The sequence below is a fragment of the Schistocerca serialis genome, chromosome 11 (genome assembly GCF_023864345.2).
Source record: "Schistocerca serialis cubense isolate TAMUIC-IGC-003099 chromosome 11, iqSchSeri2.2, whole genome shotgun sequence".
NCBI classification, from domain to species: Eukaryota; Metazoa; Arthropoda; class Insecta; order Orthoptera; family Acrididae; genus Schistocerca; species Schistocerca serialis.
The window spans coordinates 95,363,160-95,384,199 of NC_064648.1; the positions used below are offsets into that span (position 1 = coordinate 95,363,160).

Below are 21,040 nucleotides of genomic sequence, written 5' to 3' on the forward strand. Positions count from 1 at the left end.
CTATTACGCTGTCTGTCAGACAATAACAGGAATTTGTTAATCTGTGATGATTTCTATGTAAACTTTCTAACCAGTTCAGATCGGAAAAGTGAAAGTGTTATTAATTGCATATAACATAGAATCAGCTATCAATTTCCCTACACGTATAGCTCAAGGCAGTAGCGCTCTAATAGATAATGTATTTGTAAAGCAAGAGGGTGTAAAACTAACACATGCTTTTCCATTGATAAATGGATTATCAGCCCATGATGTACAATTGATTAAATTAGAAAACACAGCAAAGTGTACAGTTCAGAAACCATGAAATAAAACTGTAAAGTTGCTCAACCCAGTGTTTATTGAGCACTTCAGAGAAAATTTAATAAATGTTAATTGGGGAGATGTAAATAATGGGCCAAATGCACTTGTGCCTGGGCATGGCCCGTGAGCCAATGTCTTGGCCACCCCATTTCTACACTCCCCGTTTCTTTTGTGATTCCTACAAACACTAACACCCGTACTCGTACTGATAACTAATTTAAATACAACCTACTGGTGAATTTTGCTTAATGGGTATTAGGCCACTGTCCATGGCTTATTTGTGTGCCTAAGTCTTCGTCTCCTAAATGTGGAGGCACCACCAGAGACACCACCAGAGGCAATAAACAATGACACAACACTAACTTGTGGAAAGACACCTATCCGAGATTTCAATTCTGATGTATTCTAGAGCTTCCAGCAGATAAGGGCAACGCTACAATGCTCATGAAATAATGAACCCACTGCAGAAAAACTTGTGTTGTATTGTAACCAAGAAGGTACAGTGAGATTAAAAGCAATCTCCCAAGATCAGTACTTAGGGTAACGGATCAGCTAGTAAAAGCCTCTTTGATTTTTCTCACCAACTAGAAGTGTCTTACTAAATCAGAACTGGTCCCATCAAGATTGTGTGGTATACCAAAAATTCACAAACCCGTCATTCCATTAAGACCAGTTGTTAGCGCTATGGACTGTTCGACAAGCGTGACTGCCAAATACCAGGACAGTCTTCTACAGACCTCTGTAGCAAAAAAAGACGTATAAAAGGTTCAGTTCATTATAAAAAAATAGAATCCCTCATGTCCATCAGATATTAGCCCATTTAGACATTCTATTACTGCTTACTATAGTTACTCTTAATAAAACGATGTCACATATGGAAATTACACTCTTAGACAAAAAAAGGAACACTCCGTGAAGGAAATATTCGAAAGATACAGAAAGTAGTAGTTGTGCTGTACATGAGCAGACAAACGAGTGGATGACTTATTCAAGAGGGAAGCTTAACAAGTTAAGTAAGTCAATAATGCGTCCTTATGTAAGCAATTTTTCATCTTGACATTGATTGACAGAGTTGTTGGATGCCTCCCTGAGGAACATCATGCCATATTATGTCCAAATGCTGCGGTAGATCGTCAAAATCCCGACCTGGTAGGACGTCCCTGCCTATATCGCTCCAATTATTCTCAATTGCGAAGAAGTCTGGCAACCTTGCTGGCCAAGGTAGGGTTTGGCAAGTCTAAAAACAAATAGTAAAAACTCTCCCCATATGCGAGAGGGCATTATTTTGCAAAAAAAGGTTAGCCAAGAATGGCTTACCTTGAATGCAGCAAAACGGGGTGTAGAACAGCACAGACGAACTGCTGTGCTGTAAGGGTACCACAGATTAATACCAAAGAAGTCCTGCTGTGAAAAAAAAATGACACCCCACACCATCACTCGAGGTTGTCAGACCATATGGCGGACGACAGTAAGATTGGTATACCATGACCATCCAGGCAGAAATGCAAGTCCTGAGGGATGAAATAGACAGGATGGGTAGGAAAGCTAAGACGAAATGCCTGCCTGAAAAATGTGAAGAAATCGAAAAAGAAATGATTGTTGGAAGGACTGAGTGAGCGCATAAGAATGTTAAAGCAACCTTGAGTGAAATTGTTAGCAAAGGGTGGTAACATGAAGAGTGCAGTGGGAATTTCACCGTCAAAAAAGGAGGAGGAAGTGGATATATGGAAAGCGTACATTGAAGGCCTCCATGAGGAGGGAAGATTTGTCTGATGTGATAGAAGAAGAAAGAAGAGTCGATTTAGAAGATCCAGTAACAGAATCAGAATTTAAAAGAGCTTTGGATGACTTAATACCAAATAAGGCAGAAGGGATAGATAATTTTCCATCAGGATGTCTAAAATCATTGGGGGGAACTGGCGACAAAGCGACTATTCATGTTGGTGTGTAAAATGTATGAGTCCGCCGACATATCATCTAGTTTTCGGAAAAATATCATCCACACAATTTCTAAGACTGCAAGAGCTGACAAGTGCGACAATTATCGAACAGCCTGCTTAACGAAATTGGAGAATACATCCAGCAAATAACTGAGGACGTAGGTCGCAAGTGCTGCACTGAGATGAAGAGGTTGGCATAGGAGAGGAATTCGTGGTGGACCACATCAAAAGAATCAGAAGACTTATGACTCAAAAAAAAAAAAAAAAATAAAACAACGAAAGGTCTCTAACGTTTCGTCTCCAAATGCTGGAGATATCTTCAGAGGCTATAAAGGCTCAGGCAGCAGTTTGAAACTTCTATAAACTCTACAAGCTGAACTGTTTGTTCGGATCCCTGCCACAGTCGGGCTGTGACGTCATCAGACGGCTGCTTAAGAGCATAGAGTCACGAGTGCGTGTGTTGTCGAGCTTCTGCTGGGGAACACTTGGCGCTGGTTTCTGTATTCAGCACTGAGGCCAGCAACTAGTCTAATTTCTCTCATCCTTCTTTCTGTTAAAGTTGTTGTATTCCTGAATTTCCCTGAACATTTTTGAACTTCCCTCTTTCATCATGGGTAATAATATTTTAATTGAAATGGTTTCTTCGCAGTTGCTTTCTTTGTACCTATGTTTTTCTTTCCAACTTTTGTTATTGTCATTTTCAGAGATATCCATTCCTCTTCAAGTGGACTGCCTACTGGGATATTCCTTGTTGCTGTATCCATAGCCTTGAAGATCTTCAAGAGTATCTCGTCATTCCTTAGTACTTCTGTAACTGACACATTTGCGTTTAGATTCTTTCTGACTTATCTCTTAAACTGCAGCGTACTGTTTATCATTACTACATTGTGATATGAGTCTATATCTGCTCCTGCGTATGCCTTAAATCCACTATATCCTTTCGGAAGCTCTGTCGGACCATGATGTAATCTAACTGTAGTTCCCCATATCACCCAGCCTTTTCCAATTATACATCCTCCTCTTGCGATTAAGAGTATTCGCTTTTACTAGCCGAAATGTATATCAGGGCTGAGTTAGTCTTTCTTCTCTCTCATTCCCTATCCCAACCCCAAATTCTCCAGTAACCATTTCTTCCACGTTTTCCCCTACAACTGTATTCCAGTCTCCCACGAGCAATGGAGATTCATCTCCCTTTATGTCCTGCATTACCCTTTCAATACCTTCATATACTTTTTCTGTATCTTCATCCTAAGCTTCCGACGTCGGCATGTACTATCTGAACTATCGTTGTCGGTGTTGGTTTACTGTCGATTGTGATAAGCGTAACTGTATCACTGAACTGTTCACTGTAACACACTCTCTGCTCTACCTTCCTAAAGAATCCTACTCCCGTTATACTGTTTCCTGCTACTGTTGATATTACCATAATAGTAGCCCAAAATACGACAGTCCCGCCCCACAGCAGAACCCATGGATAGAGAGCTGCACCGGTGCCTGGTCACCTACACAGCCTTGTACGACGATCCCCAGTCGACATTCGAAACCTGTACTCGCCGGTGAACACAAGCCCACTCCACTGATCCAAGTTCTGTTTCACGTGTCCCCTTAGCCAATTTCTTCGCACTTCAAGGTCCCAGGTAGTTGTTTATTGTTGCTCGTATTGGTCGCCTAGTGACCACATTCATCTAGTGGAACTGGCTACTTACTGACTGTGTCGACGAGCCCCCATGTTGACATCAAACAGAGGGAGTACTTTCAGAAATAGAGACTCCTGCAAAACACAAGCGGAACTGAGCCCACAGAGTTCTACCTCCATGATACAGAGGCACACAGGCAGTCATATGTGCCCCTGGATAGGACCAAAATTTCCTGCAGCTACTTCCTTAATTACCTTGGTGTCCTGTCACTGTCATTTATGCAGCACTGCACGGACCTGTGAAAGTCGTTAGGTTCTATTCTAAATCAACTGCACTACATTCCTGCAAAAAACTGTGGAGCAAATGTAGACAAACAAAACAACGCTGCAATTTCTCTTGGTTATTGAGCTGTCGCATATTGTGCTAAAGCGTGGGAGAATGGCACTCATACAGTTAAGACGTAAGGACCCATGTTGACTATTAATGACATTGCTACAACAGCTCCCACTTAGGGGTTGCATGTTCTGTCAAATTTTGTCCCTGTTAATCTCACAATCAAGGATGCCAAGGTGCTAATTCCTAAGACAGAGTGCTATAAGAATTCAGTCCAACCGAGTAAGGTAGCGCAGTATGGTCTTTCTTGTCACGAAAGATTAAGATTCAACCTCATCCAAACGGCACAAGAGAGACATGGCAACGTCTTGAAAACGTAGTATTATAGTGGAAGTGCTGCTCGTGATTATGGCGCCAAGGAGCAGACGGTGAGCCATGTTGTGGGGGAGTGCCCACTCCACGCCTTTGAAGGCGGTCTGCTGTGCTTGTCCAATCATAATTCTGGCTGCATGTTTGTATGTGAGTTCTTGTATTTCATCAGAAACGATCATTTCGCCAGAATATGTTAGCAGACTCGCATACCAGCCGTAATGTACGCCATAATTCCTGACACCTCGTTTCGTCTCTAATGGGCTGGCGACCTCTATCAAGGGGAAACGTGAAAGCTGGAGAAGTGCAAGTTGAGTTTAGTTTTCACTATTCTATTCTACAAAATACAGTCAAGTTTCATAATATCATCTGTCACATAAGCTGACTCCATTTTATTTTGAAAGGTTGAACAACATGGAATGGAACATGACAACGCTGCAAACGGATGATCTGAGGCATCACATCCTGTCCCAGTCAGTGCATGCTGTTCGACGCATCACAAAAGCCATGGCCAGCAGAGCGAAGTGTGAGGGGTGGCGTTATGTTCAGTTTGAGTGGAGGGATAAACCTGGTGAGTATATTATTTGGAAGTTCGTTATTGTTAAATAAAGCGTAATGTGCTCATTTAGGTTTTCTATAAAATCTCTCGTCGAAGTTAATCAACACATGGTGATGGAGTTGCACCACATTTGAAAATTCTGTCCTAATTAAAGTGCACAGAAATAAAAACATAAGAACTAAATAATAATCACACTGAAGAAAAGAAACAGTTACCTAATCACAACCGATTGCATCTAACAAGAGAAGATTGCCAACCTGGTCTCATATACGAAACGCACACTTGCAAGGTGTGAGCCCCGGCTGCCTATGTCGCGAGGAGATTTGGACCATGATTATGACTGTACGCAGTTAAGACCTTCTGAACACATAGCTTTTCAACGCTCGTGTACCACTTGTTTCAGGCACGCTCCGCTGCGTTCGCCCATTGTCGGAGCTCGAACTACTGTGCGGTACGGTGAGTAAGAGGTTCGTGTTTATAGTGCCGGTCAACCGACAAGCGACAGTGTGGCACCTCCAGGAGCAGTATACAGTGACGGTCAAATTGCCACGTTTAAACGTCAAAGCTCGCGACAGTTGTGACCGGCAAGCGTCGTTATATGTGGCTATTCGACTAACTCTTACACGAGGCAAAAGAAACTCTATGAGCGGTTCTTTGTGCTACTATTTGTACCTTGCGATTTAGTTGCCGCAGTCATACAGAAGACCCGTTCAATGGAGAGAAGAATAGTTGATTGACGTTAAACTATTCTTTATGAGAGGATGGTGGTGACAATGATGACGATACCCTTTCACCACGATCATTTTCGTCAAACAACTTCATTGGCACAACGCGACGGAGACGTAAAATCACGAACTGACTATTTAGGAAGCTTGCTTTGAAGAACTAATATTGTCAGGTTTCACCTTGCCTCTGTCCGTAACAGAGATCGGTGTGTGTGTGTGTGTGTGTGTGTGTGTGTGTGTGTGTGTGTGTGTGTGTGTGTGTTTGTGTGAGTGTGGTGAGTGTGTCTGTGTGTGTGTGTGTGTGTGTGTGTGTGTGTGTGTGTGTGTGTGTGTGCGCGCGCGCGCGTGTGTGTGTTTTATATAAAACTGCTGCAGAATTTGTCCTAAGATATTGCTCAATAGTGTTGACCATATATGCGCATGGCATTGACATACTATCTGCTCATATTGCTTACCCGTTTTTCATGTTAAATAACATGTGTTCTACTTGAAGAACAAACTTTCGAAACACATGGGGCAGACGTGACCGGCCCCACACACGTCTTCCCACACTTGCGACATGAAGCGGGTATGAGGGCTCTGGACGTCTCCCCGCTGCACAGTACTCTGCACTCGTGCATCGGGCAGCTGCAGTGGGGCGGAGCCAGTGGCGGGCAACCTGCACCTACAGAACTTTAAAAACTCTGCATTCAAGACGTCTAAAATGAGTATTATCATAAGTATGGCCATTTATTTTAAGAGGGGGCGGGTGTTTGGTATCTAGGATTGAGATCTCGCAAGTGTACGTTTTTCTCCTTACAAAACAAGGTCGAGTTAGTTATGTTTATGTGGAAGTTTACAAGTAATAAACGTGAAGGTTGAGGACAGATTTCATTCGATGTCACATAATGAGAGATCATGCTGACACATCAGTAGAGCACACCGCCTCTAGCCCTGACAAGGGTCTGAGTTGGCCGACAAGGAGAGTCCACGAGTCTCTCCAGTTGTGTCGTGTTCAGCTGACGTCACTCAACAGGTCCCGTAGAGCCGCCAGATCGCAGGGACGTTGAGACCGCCGCTGTCCACACGCTGGAGCCAGACATCTGCTGTGAGGCTGAGACCGGATGGCTTAGCGGGCATGTCGGGATGTGGCAGGACGGCTGAGTGGTCGGTCGTCCAGCCAGGAGCGTGTCCACGCGGTCTGTGAACACGGCTGCTGTCTTGGGAGCGTCCCCAGGATACTCAGGACGAAGGTAGCGCACAGGTCCGGATTAAAAATCACTATGCGATGTGATGCGATCTAGACTGCTCGCTCACTAAACTTCAGCACAGATCTCTTACACGTGACGTTTTAAGACTCCCGTTCATTGTCGTTGCGATAAAAGTGACAGTGCAGGAAAGTACTGTAACTTTTACGAAATTTTTAGACCTTTAATGCCATACGCTACTGAGCGTATGGGGATCCACTACACGATGCCAACCCCAGCAGAACAGACACTAAGAATCGCAAGAAACGACAGAGCCCGTGTCCTTAGAAATAGTGTAAAGTGCGTTATAAAAAGTAGCGGAATTTGGCACATTGGGTACATTTATTTACTTCTTTATGCGTTTATTCCACCTGATAAAATTAAGGCATTCGTGCACTCTCTTATATATAACCTGACATCTCAATGTGTCAACATTACGACATGCGAAGTACACAGGCAGCACACGGTAGTGATAATTATACTACTTCTGCTAATAACAACAACAACAACAATGGAGACACATAAGAACACACGTTTCTCTTGATGGGGCATGCACAACTGTTGATACACATCCCAGTGATAAAATCAACTGCTGATGTACAATTTTGCAACTGTAGCAGGTATTATCACTGATGACAGAAACTAATGTATGGGGTTTCATAAATTCCACATGTTATGCTTTATATCAGAATACACATACTACAAAAATTGTAGCTCTGCCTCTTTAAGTTGACTCAGATGTAAAACAGTGTAAGTGTTTCAAACTGTGGATGCATTAATTTTGCATATTTGTTCGCCTTTCTTTTAACAAATTACATGATAAAAATATCAAAACTTTACGTACTGCTATTACATAACATTATTGCTTCAGTGCAAACAGTCATGATTGCATACGACGTTTGACCTTGGAGCGGAGTGGAAGAGAAGGGAGTCCCTTTCTCTTTCCCTCTGTCGCTCTTTGTTTTAACTCGCAACCGTCGGTAGCTATAGAAAACTCTCGCTTCCCCACGGGAGGTACGCTTTGAAAAGGGTCGAGGCAACTGATCGGTAAATGTAGAAGGTGCAGAAACGTTCAGAGGAACACAGGAATACAGCAGTGTAAGTCACTTGGGGACGAAGTAACTAGGGGTAGATGTGAAACCAAAGCGAAATGGCTGTTGGAAAAATGTGAAGAGAAAGAATAACACATGGTCGTCTGAAAGATTCATTCATTGTACAGATTATTCAAAGAACATTTGACGTAATCTTTAAGAGTGCATCAGGAATTCCACTGTCAAATGCAGAGGAGAGTGCAGGTAGGTGGAGAGAGTAAACTGAAGGCATCTACGAGGGGAAAGACCCGTCTGATGACTTGACAGAAGAAGAAATGAGAATCACAACGCAAGACACTGGAGATCCCACATAAGAGTCAGAGCTTAACACAGCTTTGGAAGGCAGAAGCGAAAGGAACATACCTTCCGAGTTTCCGAAATCATTGGCAAAAGTGTCAACCAAAAACTGCTGAAGTTGGCGTCTAGAATATACGAGAATGGCGCTATACCATTAGATACAACGCTGAAGATATAAGCAGATACTTGCGAGGCCTATCACACAATGCGCTTAACACCTCATGTCGACAGGAATAATATATATAGAGGATTGGAAAAGATAATAGAGGATATGATAGATGTCGATCATTTTGACTGTCAGAAGGCTAATAGCACGCGAGAGCGGCACGTCTGACATTGTAACTGATGAGGGAAGCAAAACTTGGAAAATAAAATGGACACACTCATAGGCCATGTAGACCTAGAAAAAGCAACCGGAAATGTAAAATTCTGCAAAATGTTCGAAATATGGAGAAAAATAAGAGTAAGTTGCAAAGAAAGACGGGTAATACGTACAAGAACCAAGAGGGAACAATAAGGTTGCATGACCAAGAATAAAATGCTGTCCCACCGTCCTACCAAAGTATTTGGTATGTTCCATTCTTGACTGATTCTGCTGAGAACCTCATCACTTCTTTATCAGTCAATCTAATTTTCGACATTGTTCTCTAGCACCACATATCAAACGCTTCAGTTCTCTTCTGTCCCGGTTTTCCCACTGTCAATGATTCACTTTCATAGATTACTGTGCTCCAAACTTACACTATGAGTTACTCGTCCTCCAACTAAAACCGACATTTAATTGGATGGATAAAAAAAACTGCTCACCAAGCGGCAGCAGAGCACACACATGAAAGACTGTTGTGATAGAAAAGCTTTCTAGCCAGTGGCTCCTTCTTTAGGTAGGAGGGTTGAAAGGGAAGGAAAAAGGGTGAAGGAAAAGGACTGAAGAGGTCTAGGAAAAGGGGTACATTTTGGGAAAGTCACCCAGAACCTCAGGTCAGGGGAGACTTACCGTACGAGATGAGAAGGGAAGACTAATTGTTGGGGACTGCATCGGACGAGATTTGAAAACCTAAGAGCTTAAAGGTAGAAGACGAGGTGATATGTACGACAGAGATTACTGCTAAGATATTTATCATAAGTTATAAAGAGTAAGAAGCTAAGTGCATTGTACATAACAGAGGTGGGATGGGGCGGTGAAAAATAGATGGGAAAGACAATGAAAGATGCAGGAAACTGAAATGGAGTGAAGCAAAGAGCAGTTACACTGATAAAAAGCTGAGCGGCGAGAACCAAGGACATGTTGTAGAGCTAATTCCCAACTACGGAGTTGTGGGAAACTGGTGTCTGGGGGAAGATCCAGATGGTGAAACAGGCACCGAGGTCACGGATGTCATGCTGTAAAGCACGCTCTGCCACAGGATATTGTGGCAGTGTATACCCTCACCCTATACCCGTTCATCCTAACTGATAATCTGATGGTAGTCATGCCTATGTAGAGGGCTGAACAGTGTTATAATAGCTGGTATATGACTTGTGTCGTTTCGCACCTGGCTCTCCCTTTGATAGAATATGTTTTGCCAGTTACAGGGCTATTATAGGTGGTGATAGGAGGACACACTATTATTAACTTGTGATCACTGTTTTAGCAGTAATCTCTGTCTTGCATGTTACCCTGTGTTCCACCTTTAAGCTCTCAGGTTTCCAAATCCTGTCCGATGCAGTCCCCAACAATCAGTCCTTCCTTCTCATCTTGTACGGTAAGACCCCCTGACCCGCTGTTCTGGGTGACTTTCCCAAATTCTACCCCTTTTCCTAGACTTCTTCAGTCCTTTTCCTTCACCCTTCTTCTTTCCCCTTCAACCCTTCTGCCTGAAGAAGGTGCCACTGGTTCCAAAAGCTTGCCAATCACAACAGTCTTTCATGTGTGTTCTGCCGCTGCTTCGTGAGTTGATTCTTTTATCTATCCTATTAAATAATTTTATCAATAATTGTTTTCGTTGTTACAAAACTGACATTTGATGTTAGTTGACTTCGTTTGGCCAGGAACATCCGCTTTGAATGTTCTTCTCTACTTTTTATGTTCTCTTTAACTTGTCCATTATGAGTTACTTTATTCTCAAGGTACCAGAATTCTTTCAGTTGGTCTAGATCCTCGTCTACAGTTCTGACCTTAAGTTGAACACTGATCCCATTTCTGCTAGAGTTCATTAATTTAGTCTTTCTTCGGTTTAGTCTTAATTCATAGAGTGTATCCTCTCATTGATAGCCTTTCAACACGAATTTTAATTCCATTTCTGAACCTCTCATTCCTACTTCGATGTACAGATTGAATGGTAGGGGCGATTACATGTATGTCTTTCACCTTTCCTAATTTGAGCTGTTATTGGTCTTCCTGTTTAATCCTCTTGTTTGATGTACCTATTGCACGTAACCCTTCTTTTGCTAGAGGTTACACCCATTTTCCTGAGAGTTTCGGAAATCCTGCATCATTTTAAAGTATCGTGGGATTTTTATCTAACTACAAATCCTACGGACGTTTCTAGATTTGTCCCTAAGTCTCCCTTTAATCATCAATCGCCAACCCACAAGTCCTTCTCTGATGCCTTTACCTTTCCTAAAACCAAATTGATCGTAATCTAACACTTCCTCAATCTTTTTTTTCCTCTTATACACATATTCTTGTCAGCAACTTGAGTGTGAGAGCTCTTTAGGTATTTGTGCGGATGTCCTCGCACTTATGTGCCCTTGCAACATACGGAACTATGTGAATGATATTTTCCAGAGATACTGATTGTTTATCTCGAGAACCAATTTGAATAATAATTTGGCTTCCAAATTTCTCAAGAATTTTCGAAATTCCTAAGAACTGTTCCACATGCCTTTCACATGATTTGATCGCGAGTCTTCCTAACCCCCGTTTGTTTCTGTGGGCTGGAGAGGTAGGCATCTCGACGACCGCTGCTTCCCGTGATGTCTCACGAGGCCACCTGAGGACAGAGCAGCGTCGACCTGACCACCACAGGCAAAAGCGGCTCCCGCCGCTGAACACCACAGAACGCCCTACGCTATGCTGCTTGTGGTGTGGTGTCAGTGGTAGCCACAGATCTCAACCCAGGTTACATCGGTCTGTCTGTGATGGCTGGTGAACTTCTCAGCTCTCTGTTGTCTCCACCCCAACCCGTGGCTACACATTCTGCAGTCGTTGCCCTACAGCCAGATGCCAGTGTAATGTGTCGGTACGATGCTCTCAAGTCCCTCATGCCGATGATTCGTTTTTTTACAGAGACATAAAGATGCACCTTCTTTGGACTTTCTCTTTTGCGATTTGCCGCTGAGTAATCCCAATAGCATTAGGAACACAATAAACATCGTGTACACACATCATTCTCCATCTGTAGCAATGTCTTTTCTGTACTGAAAATAAGCTCGCATAAGGACGAAATGCGAAAAATTTCGCACAGGCATAAAAATAATGCAGTATATTTCTTAAAGACGTCGTATCTGCCATTAACTGTAACATTATTTGTTTCCACGACTACAGTTTCGATCCTATGCCCTTTATGCAGGTATACAGCAATAACCGAAAAGTGAAGGGCAGATGGCATGTATAGAACGCCACTATCATCCCATACATGAGGCAGTTATATTACAACAAATGCTATAAACTGTACGTCACTTGCATTGGGCCACTGGAGATGTCAAAATTTACGAATCTTCTGACGTGTGTATATCTCACTGTTGTCTCTGTATGTTCAGTCTCCTAACTCCGAGTGTACATCAACTTTAGATTAGCGTAAGGATCATAGTTATGCCATAAGGTAAATTTATTGTTACTGATGTTAACTTCACTAACATGAATCCCCTCAAATCACTGTTCATGTTACTTATATGGCAGCTGAGGCGGTTGGTGGGGAACATATTCACAAGTCGTTTCTTCTTTGTTCTTAGCAGTGATTATACATCCCACAGTAAACGTTTTATATCAGAGTATCTTAACAGTGTGTTTACATTCGTTTACAGAATTTGCCACTCTGTTTACGATACAATCATTTGATGTAAAGAAATAAGATAAGACACTTCTTTATTATGATGTGGCGTAATAGTACATATGGTATCCATCGTCAAAGGCTTACAGTAGCTTGGCTGCTCATGAAACCATGGCAGTAATAATCATATATATATATATATATATATATATATATATATATATATATATATATATATATATATATAATTTTACATATGTATTCTTTGTACCATAATAACATCACAAAGGCATAAATCGCCTTCACAACAACTTTCGTACATGAATTGATCTACTGGACAAATAAAAAGAAAAAGGAGTACAAAAATGAGATAAAAACATGTGATTGGATACTTGTCACAAATTACAGAACATTATGTGTATCACCATGTAATTGCGAAATGTACTGTTAATATGTAAGGTATTGTACCAGTACAAATATAGTCGTACATTTCCATGGTCCTTAGTACGTTTAGGCCGAGAATGGCTTTTTCAGCTACACTTGCAAAACACCTTATTCATTTTTTTACTGAATTATTAAAATGTATTACTTATGTTAAAATAAATACACCCTAATTATAAAAACGTGTATGAGTGAACGTAATTCTTCCTCATTTCCATACATATCATACAACTCACGGGAAACGTCGTGAAGACTACTCATATTATAAAACCAGCATAGACACAATCCTGTGCAAATCGTTACGTCCTGTGCTTCTCAGTAAGTCAAAGTCAAACAGCCAAACTATTCATCCTCATTAATGTTACTTTCTATTATTAGCACATAAAACTGACTGGATTTTATCTCAAGATCTCTTATTTCTGAAATCTGTCTTATTGTTGGGCAAGCCATGTGGGTGATTTTTGAAATAGTTGTATATTTCCACTTCTTCAGGTATTTTGATACTTCTACCCTTAGGTTAATTTTTATTACTGGATCTACGTTAGGTGATGGTACTCCTCTCTCTTTGCGTCATGTGCTCTTTAAATTTGTCGCTGGAATATGAGCGTTGTAAAGTTCGGTCAAGGTGTCCATGCTGTAACTCATACGATTACTGACATTGTATATTGATCTAGTTTCAAAAGGTAAATGCTCTACCTGTATACACTTTGTGGGTGCAGAAAGTGAAAGTTGTGCTTCCTACAGAAGTCTGATCCACTAGCTTGTTCACCAGTCCGTCGTCTCCCGTCTTATGCAGAACTGCAGGCCCAGGCGGCTGTTTTCCGGGAACGACTCTCCAGCTACTGGCGGGACTTGGCGCTGCTGCTCTCACTCGATGCGACGCACGCCTCGCAGCTGTTGGTTCCCCTCGCATTCGAACGTATGGTAAGTGGAGTTTTCTTCCTCCTCTTATAAACTGTATTGTACGTACAGGGGGTGACGAAATGACACACACCACCTGGTCAGTTCTTGGAGAGTGTTCCCCAGTTTACCTTCTTCACACTGTAGCTATCTTTGGCTCTCCAGTTCTAATACTAACCATCTGGAAGAATTCTGAACCAACGTCTACTTCTGTGAGCCATTTGGGGCTATGATACGCTAAGCTCGGAATGGTTAGAGATCGAAGAAAATCGTCTGTATCTTTCTTTTCTCGTATTTGCTAGCTACTTCTTTAACAGATTCAGATAACTTTGCATCCTGCTTTACAAGCTGAAGCATGTTAGCTTCATATTTAGTGGAGAGTGAAGTCTCAGTGTGGCATTTCAAGTCTCCATCAGCATCTTCTCTTCCTAAGAATCTCTACTCCATATGGAAGGCCTATAAAATTACTTCTCTCAACATGGAGGTTCGTCAACTTCAAATCTCGTAACGAACCTGTATACATACCACATAATTTATACAGTTCGTTACAACTGCTCAAACTCTTCCCACCTTAACATTCACGTGACCATTTCCCAGGACTCCATGACCAGACGATAGCGCAGCTGACACTTGTGGCTCGACGCCATTGGTGGCCCCCTGTGCTCACCACTGCCAGCCAGCACTGTCCGTGTGACACGGCAATGCCCCAGCCGCCGCAGCCACAGAGGACGCGCGTCAATAACGAAAACCTGCGGTTGAGGTCCACCAGTTAGCGTGTGTTGCGTCTGCGAGTGTCTTTGTTAAATGCACTGTGCTACTTCAGTCACAAGTGGAATATCTAGTGACTGCGTCAAGGCCAATGAAAATCTGTGCCAGACTGACGTGAAACCGGATGCTGCTTTCTGAGAGCATTCATCTCAGTCGTTAGCCTTTCTGCACGTGTCTCGTGGCCTAACTCGAACCATTATCGAATCTGAATTCTCTGTCTATGATTTATGAACACTACCACCAGTGATTTTCCCACTACCAAGAATAAGAGCTATGTGATCTTAACACATACACTGGACTCGCATTCGGGAGGACGACGGTTCAGTCCCGTGTCCGGCCATTCTGATTTAGGGCATGGCCGACTTCCTTCCCCACCCTTCCCTAATCCGATGAGATCGATGACCTCGCTGTCTGGTCTCCTTCCCCAAACAACCCAACCTTAACACATAGAATGGCCACTGTGCATTATGACTGTTTGGATTCTGACAGTAGTATACATGGAAAGCAAAAGGACGCAGTATGATCTGTGTCTTTGTGTAGCTTTTTGTGGCGTATGTAGCAACGTGGCAATCCCTAAAGTGTCGTGTGAGCCTCATTTTGGATCCTTTGAGAAGAGAATTAGGCGATACCTGTTTTAGTGAACTGAAAAGGTTCTGGGTACATTAAATCTTTTTCCTATAAATATTACGGATGTTTTCTGGATGGTAATTTCAAAGACTGATAGTTGCGGGTTCCGTATTTAAGAATGGTTTCTGCAGACATCGTATCATGTCCTGTCATTGCATCTAGTTTTCGTTACCATCATCCATGCATTTCACTGCAGCAAAGGCAATTTACCTGATACGCATCCAATATTTTGTAGGGTTAGTACCTCACAGCTTGCGAGAATGTTTAAAGGCCGACTTCTTTATTACATTTGCGGTGCAGCTACGCTTCGTTGATCATACACTGCACCTGTTTAAGATAAGTGTAATTGTGAAAAGTTATTCAGTGAAACCAATGTTGTACAGATAGTTTCGATTTAAAGACACACTTTGCTTCCTGAATGAAACTTAAGTCTTCAGACAGCTGCAGCAGTCTTGAGGTTTTCGTATTCGAGATAATTCCTCTCGTGGTTCTTCACTACAGCCCTGCAGAGTAGTATGGCAAAGCGTGCCGTTGCCCAGGTAGCGACGCAGCTTACGATTTTGACCCTGTGCCCCTGGTAACTGGGCTCTCACATAATACTGTGTACAAATATGTATGTATGTATGGTCAGAATAGTTCAAATGGCTCTGAGCACTATGGGACTCAAATTCTGAGGTCATCAGTCCCCTAGAACTTAGAACTACTTAAACCTAACTAACCTAAGGACATCACTCACATCCATGCCAGAGGCAGGATTCGAACCTGTGACCGTAGCAGTCGCGCGGTTCCAGACTGAAGCGCCTAGAACCGCTCAGTCACACCGGCCGGCATAGATTAGGTCGAGATGGCAGAAAGCCCAGTGGCGCCATCGCAAGAACGACGGATTCAACGTTTTGGAAGGTGCCGATTCAAAAGTGTGCACCACCTTCCAATTCACTGCTCCTGCACAACGAGGGAAATTCTGAATTTTATTTTTCGTTTTCTGTACTGCTTATCGACGTACGGGTAAGAGTCGACTGCAGCCACGTGTCACCACTGCAGTGAGTTTGGGTTTGTCCGTGCGCTGCACCCCCTACTGCGTGGACTCGGCCCGTGTCGCTCGCTGGCCTCCCTCGCCCTGTGTTGTTGTGACGCCCACAGCCGGGCTGTCGGAAGTGGGAAGCGGCTCAGATCACAAACGGGATGTTAGCTGCCCGCTGACCGCTAACCGCATGCTGTCACAGCGAGGACGTGACGCACGTCCCACACACACACACACACACACACACACACACACACACCTAAACGCGTGCAGTATTCCGGGCGCACATGCGCAAAGCTCTACTTTCGCAAATACGAATTGGAGGCGATAAATCGCTATCCCGCCTGGAACCGGTCGGCTATGTATGTATGTATGTAAATTTAAAAAATACTGTATTCGAAAAGGATTTCTTTTTTCTCTGCCACCTGCCATCAATATAAAACTGATAAAGGAGGTATTTCATTCAAAAAATATGAAAAAGAAGAACAACTGTATTGTGAAAACAACTGAAAGCTTTTTAATTTCCATTTTTTCTCGTATTTGTGATATACGTAACAGTTTTGTTATTTCGTAATTGATTCATTACAATATACACATTCTTTTGTGAATAAGGTAATTTTTTTATTTCCAATGTCTATTAAACACTTATTAGTAACTCAGAGAGAGAGAGAAGTTTTCAGTGTGTACATACTTAGAACAGCAACAGCAATGGAAGCTTAAAAACAACACACACACAGACACACACACACACACACACACACACACACACACACACACACACACACACGCACCATAAACATATAAAATACCTTCTTTACACGGATGCATATTGTACATGTTCCACACGAAATATATACTCTGTCTCTCTCTCTCTCTCTCTCTTTCTCTCACTCTCTCTCACACACACACACACACACACACACACACACACACACACACACACGCACACACACATGGACGCACGCAGTGTGCAATGAAACATTCATAATCTCAAACATGCAGTCAGAACTGTGACAAACAGCTCATCAAACTATTCCACACACACCCAGTCAAGTGGAACACCTTTAACCTTTTTACTAACAAATAAACCCACCCAGACACATCAGTAAATAGTCTGGGTGCAGCAGATTTCCACACCTATGCCCCCCGATGAACCACTTGTGATCGTGATAGGACACCCCTGCTTCCAGCTGGAACTGCAGTATATACCTCAGTATATAACCTCGGTCGAAAGGTCTCCTGATAAGCATTTGTGGTGCAGCGTCAATGCCCTAGAGGAGGCACCTGTTGACGTCCCTGAACGTGAAAGTCTTTCAGGCTGAGCAAATCGCCGTCTCTGTCATGCAGACTTGTGGGATAGTCCAGCTCTACCTGTAGGACATATCCCTCAACAGCATCAGCAGCCACATATTTGATCTCTTTCCCCAGTCTGGTCATTTCCCCTTTGGACATCCATGAGAGCCCTTGAAAAGAGAGACTTTGTTGCATGGTTTGCCTTTAGAGACAGTTTAAATCCAGTTACAGTATGAAACTGAAATCGTCAGACAACCTGTACTCCCCATCGATTATTTGCAAGTTATTTGCCTTGGCATACCTGCGCACACATTGGCAAAGTCACTCGTGGACCGCATGTTTCAGGAAGACATGCATCTCAACGTTGGTCAAGAATTCGATGCTGGCTTGTGTCTTTCTTAACATGGCATCCCACGAAATCTCAGCCATATGCTACAGAACTTCTCGAAGATGTTGGCGGTCAGATGTACATTGGTGTTCGTCATTTTACATGTTCTGATAAATCAGAGATGCCGAAGTCCTGCTGTTCATTCACCAAGTGCCCGTTCTTTCCATTCATTATGGAAATGCCTCTTAGTTTACTAGAGATTCCAGATATTCGTATGGAAAGACCCCTTCTCCGTCACAAGTTGAAACTCTTGAAACTCTACATCATCGAGATAAGTGGCTCCCTTTGCTAAGAATATCTCCAGAACGCGTTGGTTCAACAAATTTCTAAAGAGACGTAAGCATGAAGCGTTGTGAATTCAGGAAGTGGTGTGATCCTCTTTGAAGCGGCATGTATTTGTCAACGGTGTCAGCAATGACACTGATCTTATCATCCTACTACCCAGACTCGTCAAAGTGCTGAACTAGAAAGTGGGCATCATGCTCACTGAAATTGTGGAAAAGATGGCTGTGTGCTGTGGCAGTTGGTACTTAAAGTTACATGGGTTGTCAGCTGCACTCTGGGACTTCCCCGTTACGTGGCAACAGACTCTACAGGGAGCTTCCTCACCTCTGTCCAGTCACAGTCCACAGATATAACGATCAGCTGCCTGCTTGTACAATGCATCATTCTCCTTCACGTTGGTCATGAGGACGTTTTCACTATAAATGTTATAAACATCCCGTACAAGACTTTCAAGCTCAGTGAGCAACCATCTCGCACTATTCCCTTGACATAAGATTTTAATTTTAGGACCACCTAATTTACGCTCGACTTCTTTGTCGATATGCCACACAGCGTGTTAATGTTTGTCTTCTTCTTATGGCTTTCCTACATTCGGCCATAAACAAGAAATTGGAACATCACTGGACATCTGGTGTTTGTTGTGTATCTGCATGCCCTGTATTTTTTGGTTTATTTCTATCACTAATGAGAAGCAACCATGGAAATCAATTTAAATTTCTCTCGTCATGATTCTGGGCATTAGGACATGCTTTTTGTTAGCAGTATATACTTTTGAAGAGAGATGTAACTGGACCCCACAATAAGTTGATCAAAATCTTATGAATATAAATCAAGGTAGAGCATACAGCTGAGTGTCTTACACGACCCCCTTTCCTGCACCTCAGAAAAGTGACTCAGTATGAACACTCTGGTATCGACTCACCCCATGATGTCACGACAGCTCTCCCCCTAACTTGGACAATGCTCTTCCCCTCAACAACACGTCGAACTCCTAATAACTCTGCACACGAGAAGGAGAAAGAGACGCAGTTGATAAGTATCTAAGGAAGGAGAAATAAAAATCCGCATTCGTATAATAATAATAATAAATTCTGAGTACTTACAAGTAAAACTGTTGTTGTGTTCATTACTGGAATACACTTCCAGCAACTCATCATCAGTGGGCATGTTTGTCATTAAGGGCATATCCAGCATGGGTACTAGAGGAGGTGTATGACGTCGGCAGGGGAATGTGTCTGAAAGAATATGGACAAACCCAAACGAAAACACAGGTGCAAAAGAACTAGTAGCTGGTGGTCGTGTCAAAACACCGAAATTCGCATTGAGAACATCTACAAACTAGAGCATCTCAAAAATAACAAACAAAACATTTTATACTGTAGAATAAGCGATATCTGCCTCTGAACAATCGAAGTCGTTCCCCAGAGATCATCATCATCGTCACCATCATTATCAGCTGCTGGGTTCAGATCCCACAGCGGGTAGCGCCTGCTCACAGCTAGAAAAGAAGAAGTAGAACCCACAAGAATCACTTACACTACTAGCCATTAAAATTGCTACACCAAGAAGAAATGCAGATGATAAACGGGTATTCATTGGACAAACATATTATTCTAGAACTGACAGTGATTACATTTTCATGGAATTTCGGTGCGTAGATCCTGAGAAATCAGTACCCAGAACAACCACCTCTGGCCGTAATAACGGCCTTGATACGTCTGGGCATTGAGTCAAACAGAGCTTTGATGGCGTGTACAGGTACAGCTGCCCATGCAGCCTCAACACGATACCGCAGTTCATCATGAGTAGTGACTGGCGTATTGTGACGAGCCAGTTGCTCGGCCACCATTGACCAGACGTTTTCAATTGGGGAGAGATCTGGAGAATGTGCTGGCCATGGCAGCAGTCGAACATTTTCTGTATCCAGAAAGGCCCGTACAGGACCTGCAACATGCGGTCGTACATTATCCTGCTGAAATGTAGGATTTCGCAGAGAAAGGGTAGAGCCACGGGTCGTCAGACATCTGCAATGTAACGTCCACTGTTCAAAGTGCCGTCATTGCGAACAAGAGGTGACCGAGACGTGTAACCAATGGCACCCCATACCATCACCCCGGGTGATACGCCAGTATGGCGATGACGAATACACGCTTCCAATGTGCGTTCACCGCGATGTCGCCAAACACGGATGCGACCATCGTGATGCTGTAAACAGAACCTGGATTCATCCGATAAAAATGACGTTTTGCCATTCGCCCAACCAGGTTCGTCGTTGAGTACACCATCGCAGGCGCTCCTGTCTGTGATGCAGCGTCAAGGGTAACCGCAGCCACAGTCTCCAAGCTGATAGTTCATGCTGCTGCAAGCGTCGTCGAACTGTTCGTGCAGATGATTGTTGTCTTGCAAATGTCCCCATCTGTAGACTCAGGGATCGAGATGTGGCTGCACGATCCATTACAGCTACGCGGATAAGATGCCTGTCATCTCGACTGCTAGTGATACGGGGCACTTGGGATCCAGCACGGCCTTCCGTAGTACCTTCCTGAACCCACCGTTTCTATAGTCTGCTAACAGTCATTGAATCTCGACCAAAGCGAGCAGCAATGTCGCGATACGATAAACCGCAATCGCGATAGGCTACAATCCGACCTTTATCAAAGTCGGAGACGTGATGGTACGCATTTCTCCTCATTGCACGAGGCATCATATCAACGTTTCATCAGGCAACGCCGGTCAACTGCTGTTTGTGTATGAGAAATCGGTTGGAAACTTTCCTCATGTCAGCACGTTGTAGGTGTCGCCACCGGCGCCAACATTCTGTGAATGCTCTGAAAAGCTGATCATTTGCATATGACAGCATCTTCTTCCT

General features: G+C 43.2%; 1 protein-coding gene across 1 annotated transcript in view; it reads left to right on the forward strand.

Annotated features, from left to right (window-relative positions):
• Positions 1-21,040, forward strand: part of LOC126426769 (uncharacterized) — an 80,534-nt gene that overhangs the window by 34,389 nt on the left and 25,105 nt on the right. Inside the window, exons 3-4 of the mRNA XM_050088757.1 lie at positions 4,984-5,150; positions 13,686-13,813. Coding sequence (XP_049944714.1) covers positions 4,984-5,150; positions 13,686-13,813 — 295 coding nt within the window. The remainder of the gene's footprint in view (positions 1-4,983; positions 5,151-13,685; positions 13,814-21,040) is intronic.